General features: G+C 38.2%; 1 protein-coding gene across 1 annotated transcript in view; it reads right to left on the bottom strand.

Annotated features, from left to right (window-relative positions):
* stxbp5l (syntaxin binding protein 5L) overlaps positions 1-18,735 on the bottom strand; it is a 108,846-nt gene extending 90,111 nt beyond the window's left edge. The window contains 2 exon segments of the mRNA XM_043248862.1: positions 1,342-1,439; positions 17,883-18,735. Of these exon segments, the coding sequence (XP_043104797.1) occupies positions 1,342-1,439; positions 17,883-18,050 (266 nt within the window). The 5' untranslated portion in view covers positions 18,051-18,735.
* Positions 18,736-19,800: the final 1,065 nt, after the last annotated feature.

Genomic DNA, 19,800 nt, shown 5'->3' with positions numbered 1-19,800 from the left:
TCTCATTAGCATGTAATACATACGGTATGAAGGATAGATAGACAGAAAGACACACAAAAACAGCAGAAAAAAGTATCTGGAGGAGAGAGAGAGACAGGGAGAGTCATGCTTTTCACAGTTAAGTAACACAGTCCATAGTTATCTACGGTAATGACAGGTCCATAATTAGCACAAAGCTAATTCACTGTGATGCAAAAATGGCACACTATCTCTTTTTTCCTCCCTCCTTTCATCGTTTCATCTGTCTGCCACATGATTTCTGGGCATTTCTTGTCTCTACTTCCTGCTTGTTTGACTTTCTGCACACAGACTTCGTTTCCTCAATATAGCAAGGAAACCTCTCGTGGTAAACCAAACAAACATCATTGAGGACATACCAAAAAATTAAATGTTGATTTTTTTGAAGGCGATGTTTCCAAATCATAAAACACTCCAGATACTCGAGCTGTACAAGCGCTGGCATCGAGTTAAAGGAACATGATTAATTTATTCATGCGGCTGAGAAAATAAATTACACACACCACAAGATCAGATCACGCATTTTCACTTCTAAATTCTCTTCTAAATTATGAGCTCTCTCTCTCTCTCTCTCTCTTGTAAATTCATATTCATTGTATCTGTATTGGAGTTAATACTTTTAATAAGGCCAACGTGAAATCTGCTGACTTTGCAATTTTTTTATATTTCGGTGGAAAACTGCAAAAATTTGTTAAATGGATTTAAATGTGGAAAAGTGTAGTAATGCTTAATTTTATTAGCATTTTAACTTCAAATGTGCTTTACAAAGTAGCTGGACCTTCTTTTATTGTTAACAGACATGATGTAAACACATGAGGACGAATGACCGGGAAATTTCCCGGCAAATCGAATCAGGCATCTCTGAAAATAAAACATTATTGTAGGCTTACTGGTAAGGCAATAATTCATTTGCTTTGGAGTTTTGCAGACACAGATTCTATGTGGAACTGTTCAATAATGCTGCCAAAAAATTACAGTGGAAAAAATGCTAAGCTAAAGCTAATCCTAATAAAAGCTTCTATTAGTGGCCAATACTCATGTTTATCCATTATTTATCCAACTATGGTGAAACTGGCTCTTTATCTTTATTTTCCTGTCAGTCATTCTCAGTATTAATGCATTAGTAACATTGTGCAGCGATTCCTCAGGGAGACCATTTCAATGGTCTTTTACCCCACTATGCCATAGGGAGGTCTTTATAGCGAGGAAACATGACAGCACTATACCTTACCTCAGACAGCAGCTATCCCAAAGCCCAAAAGTCCTTCCAAAGTCTCGAATTTACACTGTGGAGCAACCAGGGTTGGGGGAAAAAAAGGATACAGCCGCACTCCTCCGGAACGAGAGCCAATGGCAAGGATCTTCTGCACCGGGTCAAATGCTAGAGCTGTGGGCTGATAGGGAAATCCATGACGCACCGTCTACAGAGAAAGGAAAACAGAGAAAACATGAAAAAACATGCTGTGCTACATTAAGAACAAAGTACTGTAGGCAACTTTAGTCATTCATTCCCACATAATAGTGACACAGCCTACGGCCTGCCTGTTCCCCCTGCTACTCTCCTGGGAACTGCTCACATGAAACAATACTTCAGCATTTGCTGCTCAATGTGCAGCCACCCGCTCCTTCCCATCTCCTTCAAGATATATTCTGCAATATTTTATTGGTTTGGCATACGCTATTTAAAAGTATGAGGTTGGTGGGATTTTTTTATCTTTTCGAAAGAAGCTTCTCATGCTCACTAATGCAGCATTTATTTGATTCGAGTTTAAAATGGTTGTAAAATAAATGTAATTACTTTTTTTAAATAACTGTTGTCTATTTTAATATTATATTTAGTCCTGTCATGACAAAGCTGAAATTTCAGCAGCCATTTCTCCAGTATTCAGTGTCACAAGAGCCTTCAGAATCGATCTATTATGTTAATTTAATGCTCAAGGAAAAGCCTGTTTAATACAGAGCTACAGCCATTTATTAATGCATAAAATAATATAACGAAACATACAAAAAAAATGTTTAATTCTTATCAAACATAAGGCATACATATTACATTTGTATGCAAAACTATACGGATCAATGACTTTTACTTTTAAAAAATGTTTTACCAAAGGATAACTTTTACTAAGTATGGTGTACCAGATGATTTTGGCTAAATAAAAATGCCAGGTTCAGACTTTATCAGTCTGGCTGCAATGATGGATCCTGGCATAGGACACATAAGCAACAGCACTGAAAGCCTCCCACAGCTCAGAAGCATTTTTGCATACCAAAAGTCACCTTCTTTTGTACCTTCCATACTTTTGCTGCTTTCTATCTCAAAAAAAAAAAAGTCTCTTCACCAATTAAAGTTTTGACATTATGTTGATGGCACCATAAAGTACAGGTCAAATTACTCAAGTCAGTAAAATAACAGAACAGATATGCCCCGCTACTTAGTTGAAACACAAAATCGCTTGGGATTTGAACCCGGGTACCTTTCAACCAAATAACCATATATCATCAAGGACGATGATGACACCAAATCACTTGATTGAGCCACTAAATCATACGGCACCATGCTGACAACACTCCACTTTTCATCTCATTTCCTTTTCCATGTCTCCATGTCTACAATCTCAGCAAAGATCTCAGCATGCCCTTCTGGCACCTCGCTGGCCACTCAAGCTCAACTTCATCAAAACTGAGCTCCCCTACCCCCCAGCCAACACTCCCCCACACAGTCTATCTTCATCTCAGCTGAAGGTCACACTACTGTCAACGTTTGCTGTGCATAAACGATAGCGCCCCTCAAGACCAACCGTCACATTCATGGACAAAACTGCAACAACCACCTAAACCAGCCAAAAGCAAGCTTTTCCTGCTCTTCCACAGCGAGCAGTTGGCTCAGTTTCTGCTTATTTGATAACAAGATTATTCCCTTCTGACGGGCCTTCCTGCATCTGCTGCATGATCTCATATTCAAAACATTGCTTTTTATCTCAAATTCAATTCAATTCAATTCAATTCAATTTTTAAAAACTTTAATGCTCATATTACCACAAAATCAATACAAACAAAATAATCAATAAACTAAATAAAGTATTATTAATAAAAATAAATAAATAAATAAGAACTAAACTATACCATATAAAATAAAATAACATTTATTTAAATTGAATTACCTTTAATTACATTTCATTTAATTTAACTTAGCAAGATATTAAATAAATGTAAAGTAGGTTAAATGCTTTACTCAGGGGCCTAATGGTGCTTGCTGCATGTGGGTCTTGAACCAGCAATCTTCTGGCTAAGAGCCTTGAGCTTTATTCTGTAAGTCACACTGCATTTAACCTCTAGAGTTTCTCACACATTACACTTTTGCACAAATCAAAGTCAAGGTACTGTTATCTGCCATTAGCAGACAGCTAACTGTAAGGACGGAGCATCACTGGGTTAAGTGCTTTGCTCAAGGACACAACAGTGACATGGGAATCCATTTCCGCTAATTCACCTTCAACCAGTGTTAATCTCATTATCAATAAAATTACTGACAAATTGCTTGTCACTGATGAGTTTGATCAATAAAAAGGGCAACGATGTGCATCGTGATGACAATTTAAACATTTAAAAATCTGAGCTAACAATGTTTTTTTTGAAGAACAATCTGCAAAGAAAATCATTGTTTTGAAAATAATGCAGACATAGTCAATAATATCAGAGACTGACCAGTTTGACATGGAGAAAGTGAATGAACACCAGTAAACTAAAGCGCTATTTTAGTGGGCTAACTATCTCAATGTGAGATTAATCAAATACTGCATATAGACATCTGCACAAAATGAAAAAAGTGGACTAAGTAATGTGACAGTCCAACTGTGTAAGTCTTATTGTGAATACGCTGTTTCCATAACAACGCAATGAACCAGAAACAATGAATAATTGCATAAATATTCATATATACTGTATATCATTACTCTAATTGCAGCAGTGTGCTCAGTGTTACTTCATAAGATCAGGTTTTTACAACTGGACAGTTTTTTTGTTAATAAAATGTGTTATTTTATTAAATACTCCAGTATTTAAAGTTCCTGATAACTTACGTATCCCTGTGTCATCTAACATGTTCATGTCTTTCTTTCTACAGTACAAAAAATATTAAGGTTTTTGAGAAAACCTTCCAAGATTTTTCTTCAGAGTGGACTTCAACAGGGACCAACAGGTAAATGGTCCATCCTGCAGTTCGAATGCAGATCCAGAGGTTTCAGCATGATCCCAGCCAGAGATCTATCCAATAATCTAGAAAAAATATCTGCCATTTTCCAAAAATAAATAAATACAATAAAATAAAATAAACAAACAATATACTTTTTGCACTAGCTCTGCAATGAGTGTATAACAAATATTATCAAATATTGTTAAAAGTATATTAGTCTTTGTATCAGTCCACAACTGTCTATGGTGAAAAATGTAATGTTTTCCTCAAAAAGTAAAACTTTGGTGACTCAAAACAATTTTTAAACACGTCAGAGCACATCAAAACTGAAACTTTTCCTTATATTAGCTGCTAATTTACATTTCCGCTGCACACACCTGTCCACTTGTTGCAGCTGGCATCACGTCAATCTCTAAACAGCCAACGAAACAATATAAGTGCTTCAAAAGTTCCCAAGCCTCTCACTAGCACGTCACATTTGTGCCATTTTACACAACGAACATTTACCTTGTTACACTTGCAGCAAACTGCCTGCAATCACCGTAATCAATTGAGCTGGTCAGTGGCCAGCTTCAAATCATGCCGCTCTGAGAGTGTTTTATTTGGTGCACTGAACTGTAAAGAAGCTGTCCAGAATGTGTGCTCTGAAATGTAAGAGCAGGTGCTGTCCACAGCCATCGGTGCTGGAAGCATGCAACGAGAGCCGTCCACAGCCTGCGGGTCTGTGCTAGTGCTCTGGCGCTGGCGATGGCTGCCACAGATGGTCCTGAAATCCATCGCACATGCGGCTCCAGAGCTGTGACGCAAATTGTGACACTGTCCAAAAATGTTTTAGAAACAATTCTGCAAAATAGCGTCGAATGCTTCCTGATTGAGACACTAACAATGAGTGTAACAAATCGTCGCCCGTGAGTTAATTTGATTTTTTTGATTGCAAAAATTGCCTTTGCGCACTTTCGCTCACTCACTTTCCCCATTTGTTTGGCTCCCTTATGAAGGTACTTTCATCAATAATTCATCTGCATGGCTCTGGACTGATGCAAGCAAGCACTGGATGAATGAGCAGGACGGAGTGATCACAAAGCAAGCAAAAGACAGAGAGAGAAAGAGAGAGAGAGACAGGGTGGAGTGAGTGCGATGTTCCATCCGTGGCTATTAAGCAAGAATAGAGCTGTGACGAAACCATTGTCATATTCAAATTCTCTCGATTTGTGACTATAGCTGCAGGTTTTCTCTGTGCTTGTGCAGACAATTGGAATCATTGGTCTGCGTCTGCATGGGGCGTGGCTGCGTTCGATGTTTCAGCGTGTATGTGTGTGTTGCCGTTATCGTCTCTATTAATCAAACGAGTGCTAATGAATGCCTCGGCGTATAGATTTTCATTCAGTGCTCTGCTTTATTGCAGACTATTTAAGCATCCCCCTCCCATTCCCTCTTCATCTCTGGGTTTCTCTACTCTCGCTCTCTCTCTCATGCTGATATGGGCTGTTGTCTCTGCCGTTTAGCTATTCAATTTCTCCACCCTGTTTCTACTACTCCATGCTGTTCTACCACTTTTAAAGGGCCAGTTCACCCAAAATCGAAAAAATTATGTCAATGTATACTCAAAACAGTATGAATTTCTTTCTGTCATACAGACATTTTTGAACTTCATAAGGGTGAGTAAACGTTGACAAAACATTCATTTTTGGGTGAATCGTATCAGTTTGCATAAGCAAATCATTTGGGGTAGGATACTTATTTATTAAATCAAACATTTTCACAAAGTTGCATTAAATTGATCAAAAGTAACAGTACATACATTTTTTGTTTATTAGGTACGAAAATACATATTTAATTAAATACACTATTGTTTCAAAGTTTGGGGTGAGTATTTTTTTTTTTTTAATTTAACATTAAACTGATCAGAACGAACAGTGAATACTTTAACATTCTATTAAAAAAAGAATCAAGGTTTCCATATTAGAATAGAATATTAGAAACTATCGATAGCCAAAATCAGCATATGACAGTTCTTCCTTTAGATTGGAGTAAGGACTGTTGAAAATTCTAATTACAAATAAATAAAAAATATTTTAAAATATATTTAAACACAATTTTTTTAATAAATGTAGTGTTGCTAAGCATAAGACGCTTACAAATCTACATAAAAGAACAAAGTAAAATAAAAATCTATATTTAAGGGCCAAACTTTTGAATGCTAGTGTATTTATCTCATTGACTTCCCTAGTGGCTTTTACCCATGATTAAATATCCTTCAACTACACACATATGACTGAAACATCCCATTCTTGTTCATTCCCACTCACAGAATCAAACGATGCGGTCACACTATACGTCTAGCTGTCACAACCCTGAAAAAGGTTGTGTGTTAATTCTGAGAATCAGGCCAGAATCACATATGCCATGTGTTTGAGCGTGCTGTAACACGCTTTTGTGCCAACCAAGTAGCAAACCCGACATGAACCTCCCCACCCCCGCTCTCCATTTCTCCAAGTCATTCACACGGGATATATCAGCTTCTACATACTTGCGTGTATATCTGTCTATCTCTCCGTCTTACAGTTTGCTAGATAAAGCAGAAAGGAATTATTTCCAGTAATGCTGCCGGTTTTCTTTCAACTGATGAGATACCGTGATCTCTACAGCTGCATTTATACTGCCCCAAATGGTTTTTCAATTGTGGCTTTGTGACATTTTGTTCTGTGTAAATGTTTTAATAGGCACTACAGTATGTGACTGGATGCTTTTATGGGTTCTCTGCATCAGCTCATGCTAGTAAAGAAGGACAGAGTAACCTGCATTCGTGACACACTATCAATTAACACACCGAATATTTAACGTAAACCACTCTCTCTCTGTATATAAACAAGCAGAAATACATTCATAGTATTTACAAAGTACACAGAAATAATATACAGTTCTGACCATAAACAAAAAAATGCTGACATCATTTACTCACCCAAAAAGTTTTTTTCTTCACTCTGCTCATTTCACTATGGTGAAAACATATAATAAACAGGTGCTCTCAAACTCCAAAATGTACAAAAAAAGTATAAAGTAGGCTGTGTGTGTGTGTGTGTATACACACACACATACACACATTTTGTTACAACAATTTATTGGAGCCTTAATAAAATATTTATTGCCAACTTAGTAAAACATCACATGCCTGCTAGGCTTCCATATACTAAATATTTCCTGTTCATTTAAACACGCTGAAAGAGTCCAAGTCATTGTCTGTGGTAATCAACAGCATGATGCAGATGTGGTACACAGACATTAGGTTGAAAAAAGCCCAGAATATTTCTTTAATGAGCCCCACACATATATGCTCACACACCCCGTCTCCCGCAGCTGGAGTAGGGGCGGGTGGTCCGGGTTTGGCGGCTCTGCAGCCTTTAATCATGGGCTGGAGAAGAGGTTGACACACAAGGGGGCGCTGACCTCCTGTCTGTCCCAGCAGGGCAGTGCGACCTGTGGCAGGAAGGAGACGCGGAGCCCCTGGGACCTCCCCGTATCCATGCATAAACGGTAGTGCGGGTGCAAACAGGCCCCATACGGGCTGCAAAGAGAGTCATTTGGCATTAAATATACATAGTACAGAGAGAGGATGAAAAATACATCTACTGGCCCCAATCTTTAAAGCCTCATCCATATTTCATGGCCAGAGGATCCATTTTTTCCCCCTTTTCTCTCCTTTTCTGTATTTCTGGCCTTCGCTGTTAGTTTTGGTTTTTGGTTCGCATTTGACAACGTGTGCTTTCGCCACAGGAAGGAAGAGAGCGACGTACAGTAAAGAGGTGGCACTGATGTCATAGAACTCTCCAGAACGCTACGCAAGGGTCTCTCGCTCCCTCTAGCTCTATCTATCTCTATCTAATTACATTTCAAACCACTCTTTCTCCATCGCTACAAATATTCCAACACACACACAATGAACTCTCTTTCTCGCTCATTCACTCAGCCTGTTCTTTCAGAGGGGAGGGCGGGCGAGTCTAGACCCCAATCTAAAAATAGACCACACAACCAGCACTCCCATGCATCGTTCTGTGCCTAAGACTGCAGATCTCGCTCTCACACTCGCGCTGTGTGTCTCTCACAAGCGTGCACACACACATCGCGCGTTATCGTTTTAGATATAACAGGTAACCGTCATATGCTCTCCCAAATGTTCTTGGATGGGTTGTCGACATCGGTTCCATTCATATATTCCCTTCTCCCTAACACACTTATTTATTTATATACACAGCACAGCATTGATCCAGTGCTGCAATGCAATAGAACACAGTGTAAGCAAAAGATGGTCTATATAAATGTCTGTTGAAATCATTACTAATGCAGCATGTATTAAAAATGTATTGAGGGAACTATTAATGCTACACACATAGTAGATGCCTTTTGTACACACAAACTGATAGTTTGCAATTTTATGTGTGTTCATGTCAGAGCAAGCACATATGAAATATTAAGGATGATATGAGTTGGAGTTTTGCTGTAGTGAGTATCTGTAGTGCATATATCACTGATAATGAAAGTGTTAAAAAGGGGACCAAAAGCACAATAACATAATATTTGCTGCATATACAATTGCCTACTGTTCTTTAGAAAAACCCTCCAGCTCATAGGTTTTCTCCAGGTTTTTCATCCTATTCTGCATATTTAAACCCTTTCCAGCATCAACTGTATGATTTTTAAATCCATCTTTTAACACTAAGGACTATTGAGGGACTCATGCGTAACTATTAGAAAAGGTGAAATCATATGATGCTAAAATTTAGTAAATGACTAAAATGAGTAAAATGTGCTCATACATTTAAATATTTATGCAGCTTCTGAAATCCAGTACTAAATGAAGAAATATGATTAAACAAAAAAAAAAGAAGAGAAGAATTTACACATCATCAACCTGTTCAAAAGTTTACATTCCCAGGCTCTTAATCTTAGTGTTGTCCCTCAATTGCCGTCAGTGTGAAAATAAGGATCTCAAAATCAGTCATTTTTGGAAAGGGTTCAAATATGTAGAAGTTGCTGAAAAATCGAAGAACGTGCAGCAGCTGCAGTTGAGAGTTGAAATGTTCAGGGTCAACAAGGGACTCATGAACAACTATCACAAAATATAAAAACAGTCATCTAGGAAACGACAAAATACTAGCCTCTTTCTCATCTTTTGGCCTTAAAATATTTCTAAAATTCCATATTTTAAAGACTTTTTTTCCCGCACATTGTTCTAGTAAACTTGTGGTCCTATGTAGCAAATCTCTCAGTGCTGGCTGGCACATATGGCAGAGACACTCAGACTGTTGTTTCCTGATAATCTCTATGCCTTTATTATCCCACAATCTATCCGTACACGGTTCAGGAAGAGAAGCTTCCAGATTGGCATTTTGTGGTGTATGACTCATACTCATGAAGCTAGAGTTACATCCTCTCAATCCCTCAGCCAGAAAAGAAGCATCTAGACATTTAACATTCGGTAACTTTTGAACCTGTGATAAAGATTTCTGCTCAAACTGAGGGTCATATAAAATCTCAGTTTCAAACTAATGATCAGCAACAAATGCCAGGCTTGTTTTTGATGTCATAACCCAGACAGATGTGTCTGATAGGGATAGAGGCAGTTCTAGTGTTACATAAAGTTACATAAGCACTTTCTAAAGTAGGCATTTTTTCCTAAAACATCTTATGATCACTGCTAGCAAATCATTTTACAATTTTTTAACATAAAATGCGATTCATTTCTGAGTAATTGCTTTGCATTTTTACATCTTCTTGACAATGAACTGCTTACGTTGCATTCCTCATTCGCAAGTCACTTTGATTAAAAGCATCTGCTTAATGAATACATGTAAATGTAAATAACTCTGAAAGGAATCTTATATGCTCTCTACTAACCAGTGTTAGGGAAAGTTACTTTTAAAAGTAATACATTGCAATATTGCGTTACTTCCTAAAGAAAGTAACTAATTATGTTACTTAGTTACTTTTTATGGAAAGTAATGCGATACATTACTTTTGCATTACTTGTTAAATATGAGCAGGGCTTGATTGCTTGTTTTTAATATAAGTTATTTGTATAGCAAATGAAAAGCGCTTTTTTACCAAAAAGTGTAATGAATAAACCTCAGGCCGAAGGAAGAGAAAATTCACGTCTGTACAGTAGAATGCAGGAGAAAAAAGTTCGACACTCTTCAGCAATAAAAAAAGGAAAAAAGCACAACGGTTAGCTAATTTAAAGTCATTTTTGCTTATAAGCGTGGTTGAACTGGACAGCAGCAGCAAAGACTGTTAAAAATTGCTTAATAAAATGGAATTAAATACATTTGTGTCATTTAACATATTTAATTATTGCATGTTTTTGTCATATCATTTCACTTGCATTTAATTTGAATTCATTTTGATTAATTGTTTTGGGGTTTTTTTGTGAGAAGAATTAATGCATGTTGTCTACAGTAGCATCATGTTCACAGCACAAACAATGCCTCTGTCTGGCATAGGAGACATGTCAGTGAATAAATGGGAAAAAAAGTAACTTTGATATTTTTTTGTAAATCAAATAGTAATGCGTTACTTTACTAGTTAATTGAAAAAAAGTAAAATTACGTAACTTGCATTACTTGCAAAGCGTTACGCCCAACACTACCTGCCTCAACAACATCCTTACCTTTCACATCAAAATTACATAGATGCCAGCCAATCAAATTCAAACTGCCAATTTCTTTTCATAGAAGTTCATTTTTTGCAGTAGACAGCAGCCAGTCTGTGTGGGGTCTAGGGTTTAATCCCTGCAATCCCAGAGGATAGTTTTATTGCTCAGAGGTTGCTCTTTCAAAGATGTGTTATTTGGTGACTGAGAGAGGTACAGTACTGGGGATTACCTTCAACAAATCACTTAACCCCAGGTCGTTCAACAGGACCATGCCTGTAAAAAGTCTACTGTAAGTTGCTTTGGTTTAAAAAAATCCTGACTGCTGAAAACAGGTAAAGGTATAGAAGCAAACACACACACACACACACACACACACACACACACACACACACATACATAAAAGGTTGTTGTGGTCCTCAGCTAAATTCTGTCAAGAAGAATATCTTCCAAAGACAAAAATGAACTAGGAATGCAATCTGACTCAGAATGCATCCATAGGGTTAGTGCCCGTGAGAAAATGAATCTGAATAAAAGAAAGAGACAAGAAGATCTGATGAGAGGAGAATGAACATTTCTAGCACATTCCTATATAGCAAGCTATCAGACAAAAAATAAACTAAAGAAGGAAAGAAATATATATATTTATATGTAAGTGAGTATTTACAAATCTGAAAGTAAATATAACAATACAATAATAATAAATAATAATTTTATTATAATATATAATAATAATATAATATAATAGGAACTACAAGTATCTAAAACTATAACCAAATTCTAACCCTCATAAATTGTAAAAAAATAAATTAACAAATAGTATTTTTGACAAAAATGTAAAAAAAAAAAAAAAAAGTCATATTAAATCAATATGTTATCTGCTATTAATTTGTAATCATTTGAAATGTATTGGCAATTTCTATGTAAAAATAGTTTAAAATTAAATAAATTTCAAAGTCTCAGAGTCTTTTTTTTTTGTATTTTTACAGTTGCATGAACACATTATGAAGCATGTTTTTAATGGCGTTTTTCTCATCCACCCATCCCCTAATTATTCATCTAATCCCCATAATGTAGGGAAAACCTTACCCACATTTATAAGCCACAACCCCAAGACATGTGGTTATATAATTTCAAGAAGATATTTCCCTTGAAATAAGGAAGACATTTCCAAATAAGCAAAGAATAAAACAAGCAGAGCAGGATTCTCAGTCTAACCACTGTCTATCAGAAATCTGGTTCAATCAGCCTGAAATGGCATTAAGCCTCAAATCCAACAAATAACGTTAAAACAATTGAGTGAACAGGAGGAACACAGAAAGAACTGAGTGGTGGGAGGGAGGGGGGTTGATACCAGATAAGAGAAATGAGGCTCTTTTATTGGGTCAATAAGTGTGTCATCGCCCCGGTGAAGCCACATGAGGGCAAACAGCCCACTTTAAAAGCAGTTCTGTCACCAATCAATTACAAACCAGACCATCATCCTGCACACACACAACAGAATATGACAGAAACCAAAATGATCAGACAAAATCCAGTCCAAAGTACCAAGAAAGTAACAAAGAAACGCAGCGCAACATGAAGGTTAATTGAGAGTATTTGTCCATTGAACAAGACTGGCAATTCATCTACCCATCTAGTGTTTGTCAGAGCTGCTGTATGTCTATAATACTAGAGATGCAATCGAAATCTCATGTTACAGTAATACGAAGTCTACGAATAAAAACTTCAAAAAGTCAGTGAAATGACTTGTACCTGAACTTTAAATGGATTACTGTCTGTGGAGACTAACCAAATTAGAATATAATAATAATAATAATAAATAATAATAAGAATAATAATAATAAGAAGAATGACAACTACAACAATTTAGTATAGCCATATAAAACAGTTTCACTATAAAAAAAATGTAATACATATTTCACAGGTATATAATTTTTCCTTTAAACTATAGTAACGAAACTGTAATTTCTACACTTAAAAGATATATTTTAAATTTGGACTGCATTTAAGCCACTGGCTGTCAGTAATTCATACTGCATACACACATACATCTGGTTTTAAATTTTCTTTACAGTTAAAACTTACAAAAACATAATGTTCTATGGTACAGCTTTAACAGTCTATTAAAGTATTGAAATGTTAAAATCATGGTCATTTTTGGTGATGAGACAGATGCAGAACAGCTTTTAAACATTGTCATTCTAAACGCCATCATGGTTAAACTGAAATATGCAATAAACATTCATTTAACAACATGATGTAACAAAAACATCATAAAAACTGGCACTATGGCGATTCAACAAACAAAATTACACTGCACAAATCGTAAATTTTACAGTTACATTTAACAGTCATTATGTTTTTTTTCTGTTTCATCTTTTTACAGTGCAGAAAATAGTATTCTCCTCCATCGACAACTTTTCAGCAAAACAGCCTCTGGTCTCCTTTCCGAAAGTACTGCCGAATCGGAAGCATTAGCATTAGCCGTTACACTTTTTTGGGCTAAAGTTTGCAGGCTTGCCTTCTAGCGGCTTTGACCTATCATTTCAAATAATCATGTGACCAATAATATCTCCATACCACCGTTACATCTCCATATAATACATATCTAAACGTCACTTGAATGGAATGTGTGGGTGCAGCTTGTTTGAATCCTGCTGCTGTTTATGCTGCGGGCATCACGCTGCGCTAAGAGCGAGAGTTAGAATGCAATTATAGAGCTTACAAGCCATTGTGTACTTGAGTGTGCGTGCGCACGTGCCTAACTGGATTTCAGTCTACAGACGTATCAGCTGTCCCTCGCCTATCCAGAGAGGGAGACTGTTCAATGCTGAAGTCATCGGAAAGGGAGGCCGTGGAAGGATGCCAATCACAAATGAACGCATCTGTCGGGTGCGATATCATCATTGACTTGAAACAAATATTGATGAATGCTGGCAGTGAGCTTGACATGGAAGTGAGGCAACAACTTCTTAATTGAGCACTGCATGGCATTTTAAGGCAAACGTACAATTCTAGCCAGACTTTACATTCGTCTCTTTCAATTTCACTGTCAATAAACACGTTACGGTTATCAAGCCTGAAGAGAGTGACAAATAAAGCGTACAGAACGCTGTCAGAAATCTAGGAAATCTGTATGCTTCCGCTACTTGCACACTTGCATTATTATTTCTCATAATTGCTACATTATATCTCACAATATGACTGTTATATCTCACAATATGACTTTTCATCTCTAATTTGTGACTTCATATATTCATATATAACAGTGCCTTTCTCTTGTATTATTTTTGTTATTTTGATTACTTACAACATCTGAGATGGGATTTCACATACATTCAGAAAATTTAGCAGCTTATATACTTTACATACGCCTACCATTTTATGTAATAAGCGCACAAAAATAAACTCTAATTCAAAAACTCATCCTCTACCAAACCAAAAAAAAACAAAAAAAACATGTACTTCCAGTCACTCTTTTGTGTGAGTTACTAACAGCAAGAGAAAATGAAGGGGGATCAGAGAAGTGGAGTGGAAAAAGGATTCAAGGATATAGATTGACTGAATAGGGCTATTCATTTATGGGTGATTACAAGCACAGAGCTGTTTGGAGTATTAACTACCTTAGCCCTGCTCAGCCACTGGAGAGACAACACAGAGTATGAATGATGGAAAGAAATAACAATCAGGTTCAAACAAGTGACGCCATATGAAATCAATCAGCTGAGCAGATGTAAAAATAAGGAGATAAATAGAAAAAAAATCTGAGAGAGCAAGAGAGAAAGAATTGTTCAAACAGCACTGACAGGAAACTCTATATGAGTCACTGGCTGCATGTCACTACTACACACATCTTTAGATGTCATTCCTCTCAAGTAGAGACAGTAAGAAGACCATTCTGGATGCTCAGACTCTCTGATGGGAAAATCTACTGTGAAGATCTGCAAGATGCAATGAAGGCTGCAGTTATTTGATCAAGAGAATTAACAGTGATATAGTGAAACATTATACCAATTTAAAAAAAATAAATAAATTCTTAGCACGCAAAAATCATAATATTAAATATTACTTGTAATTGTTAACAAAATTAGGGCTAAAACATGGATGTCACATGGACTATTTTAACCATGTCCTACTACCTTTCTGAATGAGTCAGTCGCTATGCTGTCTATGCAGGGTCGGAAAGCTCGAGTATTTCATTAAAAATGTCTTAATTTGTCTTCTGATCAACAAGGTCTTACAGGTTCGGAACGACACGCAGGTGAACCATGCCTTTAATATTTCTTTCGGTTTTTTCTTTATTTTATTGCATAAGCCCCGTCAATCGCTATATTTTGCTTTTCTAGAGGACTAGAATACATTTGAGTAATAGCGTTCTTAGATTAGATTCGTAATGGCTATACTATCGTATTTTTATCTCTTTCGCTACCATCAGTCTCATTATTTCTGTCTGGCCCCACCATTCTGTTGAATCTACAAACAGTGTTGATGACGAAAAAATCTATCAGCAACAGACACTGTACAATACGATTCATACTTGTTTCCCTTTGGTCGAGTGAGCACAGCTTTCCTGTTGAGAGATGAGGATACATGCAGACAGAGCGGGCTGCTCTAGAGCACAGTGTGTGCCTCCACTGCGGTCTCGGAGCGCTGGAGAGGAAGCCAGCATTGTTGACAGAGCACTAACAGAACCATACCACACAATCTACCTTGTTTTTTTGTCATTTGCAAGAGCAAAAACTAGCACCCTACTGTTATACCTTCCATTGTGATGTTACATATTTACATTTCTTTCTATTTTTGCTTTATGCCTTTGACCCTATTACTTCTGTGTGAATGCCAGATCCATCCGGGAGTATACAGAAGTGAGAGGGAGAGAGAGAGAGAGATCTAAATCTACCACACATGAAACATGGCAGCCCATGACGGGAGCTGTTGTCAAAGCTCATGATTCAGCTGAGTGATCATAACCAGAAATGGGTGTCACAGAGTGTTCTTCAGCACATGAGAGGGTGTTCAGGCGGTCTATTTCAGATGTGCGTCTCCAGAGCACTGTGTCTGTCAACATCCCAAAGAACGCGTCCCTCGAAAGACCGTTAGGTGTATACTTTATACTCTATATATCTGCAATAATAGCTCGTACAATTCAGCATGGGATTCCTGTATAGATCAGGTTTCATTTTCATTGAAGGGGGTCTTAAAAGGAAAACCTGAATTTCACATTCTTAGTTGGGTTCTCAGACGATCCCTCTACAGACAAGCATGAATATATCATTACAATCTCATATTCATGAGACCGGAGCTGTGTGGATTGCTTGTGACTTATTGTGATTTTTTTCTTATTGTTTGGACAGCATTCTGACAGCCCCCATTCGCCGCAGAGGATCCATTGGTGATGTAATGCTAAATTTCTCCAAATCTGTTCAGATGAAGAAATAAACTAATCTACGTGCCTTTAGGGTGAGCTACGTCTTTGGGTGAGCTATTCCTTTAAATTGAACACAAGTACACATATAAGTACATATTATAAGTTATAAAGCTAATACACCTGTACTGCCTGTACTAGGCCTACCTCGGATAAAACGTGAGACAATATGTGATGTTTCACATTTGTTTAGCTGGCGATGAATTCTAATATAATCAATCTGTTAAGCGTCTACACGTGCTGCATATCTTTTGCAAGGCGCGATCAATGAAAGCCAAACGGCACTCGGGGCTGTTGGGTCTATATCAGCGCGAGTTTCTCACCGAATATCCCCCCCGGAGGAGAGCACAACAACACCGCGGTCCCGTCGCTGTATGTGCTGAGCGCGAGGCGCCGGTCGCGGGTGAATGAACGTGGCGTTCTCGGAATATTCGCAAACGTCTTCGTAACCCGCACGTGATGCATTCCCGCACTCCCGTTCAAACGGCAGGGCTCGTTCCGTCTTGCCGCTCTTTCGCTGTCTAATTTGCTAGGTTGGAGAACAACGCGTGTCCGTCCTCGATCAAGCTCTGATTTCAAGCTTGCACCGAACCGATTCAAGTGGAGGCAGAGGCGCTGCAGTCAGCTTCCGCCACCCCGACCGGTTGCGATAGGCCCTAAAATATCTAAAAATAGCTTCAGGGAAAAAATCACACGAGCCCGGAGACTACGGCAGACTTTCACTTTTTATATAAGTGAAACAAATCGGTTATGTCATCGATTCCCTATCACTTGACTTCTCCACTGAGGGGAGGATTGTCTACCAAGAATGCCTAATCCTGAGAATCTCACTCGCAATGCATTGAGCAGAGAATGTAGAACTATAGATAGAAAGTTAGAATGATAAAACAACAGGCAGGCAGGCAGGCAGGCAGACAGATAGACAGATAGACAGACAGACAGGCAGACAGACAGACAGACAGACAGACAGATAGATAGATAGATAGATAGATAGATAGATAGATAGATAGATAGATAGATAGATAGATAGATAGATAGATAGAGTAAAAGTTATAAGAAACTTTTTAGAAACGTACACTCTTTGATAAAGAGGTACGGTTATAGTGACAGTTCACCCTAAAATGAAAATGCATACTGTCATCATTTACTCATTGTAATGTTGCTCCAAAAATAACTGTCTTGCATTAAAAGAGAAGAAAAGTGAATTGTGAAAGTATATGGAGGCTGCCTTTAACAACTCCTTTTTGTGATCTACTGAAGAAGAAAAATCATACAGGTTTGAATCAACGTAACGGTCAAAGAAAGTAATATACGTTTGGAATGGCATGAGGGTGAATGGGACAGAATTTACAATCCTTTGGTTAACTATTTCTTAACAATTTGAAGGTTTTTTTTTTTTTACATCTGTGCCTCACAATGTCTTTGCACTACAGATTGTATTGTGTCTGCTGCTGGTGCACTGTAGTTTCTATTGTGGCTTTTATCAGTTCCCCCAACAGCTGCATTGATTAGCACAGGCCTCTTGGCCAAAACTAGCTGCACATCTCTGCTGCAATGACAGACGAGCCCTTTGCGACAAGCTAGAGAGGGGCACCCACCTTACAGATTTGGAAGTGCTCGGACATTAACGTCTCCTGGATTTCCAGCTCCCGCGGTGTCGGTGCCGTGCTGGGGGTCCCAGCCGCACTGCCGCACACGGGAGATCCACCTGGATTGACAGGTGAAGAAGTGGTCAACCCGTCCAAAACCTTCCGGAACTTCTTCATCTTTATCCTTGTGTTTATACTTCAACGTTTCTCTTGAACAATCTCAAAACGCGCCGTCGAGATGGTTAAAACGGCATAGGAGGTGATGCGGCTTCACAGCACGAATTCAGACTCCTCGTTTCTTCTTCCTTTCAGAATTTTATGTGCACAAAAAGTCGCAGAAGAACCTCATCTTGCAAAAGAAGATCGATGATCACAAAAAGAAGATGATGGATTTGGAGAGAAAGGGGAGTTGGGGTTCAGTGCGCATTAAAGCCTGAACCAGGCTGGAGAAGAACCAAGAAACTTCATGGCACTTACGCAGGACGGTATCGCATCCAACTAGTAAACATTCTCAGGAGGCATGTCAGAAACATAATAAAGTATAACTGACTTTGGTAAAATGAATGTTACTTGCCGTATTCAATCGAGATTCAGTGGGTATGCACGGCAAAACTCACGTTGAACGCTTGTTGTTTGGGATCCCAGACGCAGAGGAGACGCGCCGCAGAGAAACAGCGTATAGCGACGTGCCAACGTCGAAAATGAATCAGAAACTGCCTATAAAGGACATGAAATTTCACGACCTCTACGATTTTCTGAGAAACCCCCTTCGCTGTTTCTTTGTTCTGAGTAATTCGGGAGAAGAGGAGGCGAGCACCATCGACCCGCACCCAGAATCTCTCCCGCAGTCGAGTGCGCGCTGCTGTCCACGGTGCTGAAAGATTGAGCGAAAGACAGCCACACCCCTCTCTGTCCTGATTGGACCACGCGCCACGGCCCAACAGTAACCCCCGCCTTCCAGCCGCGGCGATTGGACCATGTGCTTGAGAAACCACAAACAATGAAGTAGTGATTTAATTATTTGCAGGATTTTTCATAAACTTAATATTACCTATTTTGCCCCAAAGCGTGCTATACAAACGCTTTTGATATTCAAATGCACAGTATGTTTTCATGCCAATAACTGATATTGAAATTTTTCATTTATTTTAAACACAGAAGACCACAAACGTCCATAACATCCAATTCTACACCGCTATACATCTGAACGCCCTGCAGAGCTGCTTGCTGCGGTTAAGTTCATTTTAACGTGGATGCGTAGTTTAGGCTTTCATTGTTAAGGGACTAGTCTCAGAAAACCTGAAAAAAAGGTTAACGATGTTATGTTAAGAGTTATAAGACGCTATATTAATCTTAAGGATTTACGTTGGAGCTAAATGATGGTTCTCTAATTACGGTCACACTCTATCCATCCAGCCCATAATGTGACTCCTCTGAGAGGCAGCTGTGGCCTCCAGGGGGCGCTGTGATGTGCATCTCGCAGATGCAGATTACATAAGCGCTTACATCATCTCTCCCCTCTGCACGGTTTATTCCATTGAGTCTTTTCCGCTGAAATCTGCTCGTGTTGTTGATACCAGCTCCAGAGATTTTGAAGCTGATGATGCTTCTGTACATTTTATTTTAAATCTCATGATTAGACGGAGAACCTTCACACAAAAGAAGCCATGATACATTAAAACCTTGTTGTTGTTTTTTTGTCATTATTTATTTACTAAACGTATTGTAATGCAATGAAAACTGTATAGACTGTGTACAATGCAGATTATCCAAAACGGCAAAATACACTGAAGAGCAAGACAAGCAGTCGTCAGCTTTGATTTTCCTATTGTAAACAGCCAAATATATTTTTTGTCTTAATCTTTTGTTTGTTTTCTTCTTTTGGATTGCGCATGATGTGCAAAAAGCTCATTGGCTGCTCACAAAA

The sequence above is a fragment of the Puntigrus tetrazona genome, chromosome 9 (assembly GCF_018831695.1).
Source record: "Puntigrus tetrazona isolate hp1 chromosome 9, ASM1883169v1, whole genome shotgun sequence".
In the NCBI taxonomy this organism is placed as follows: domain Eukaryota; kingdom Metazoa; phylum Chordata; class Actinopteri; order Cypriniformes; family Cyprinidae; genus Puntigrus; species Puntigrus tetrazona.
This window is presented reverse-complemented; position numbering and strand designations above follow the sequence as displayed.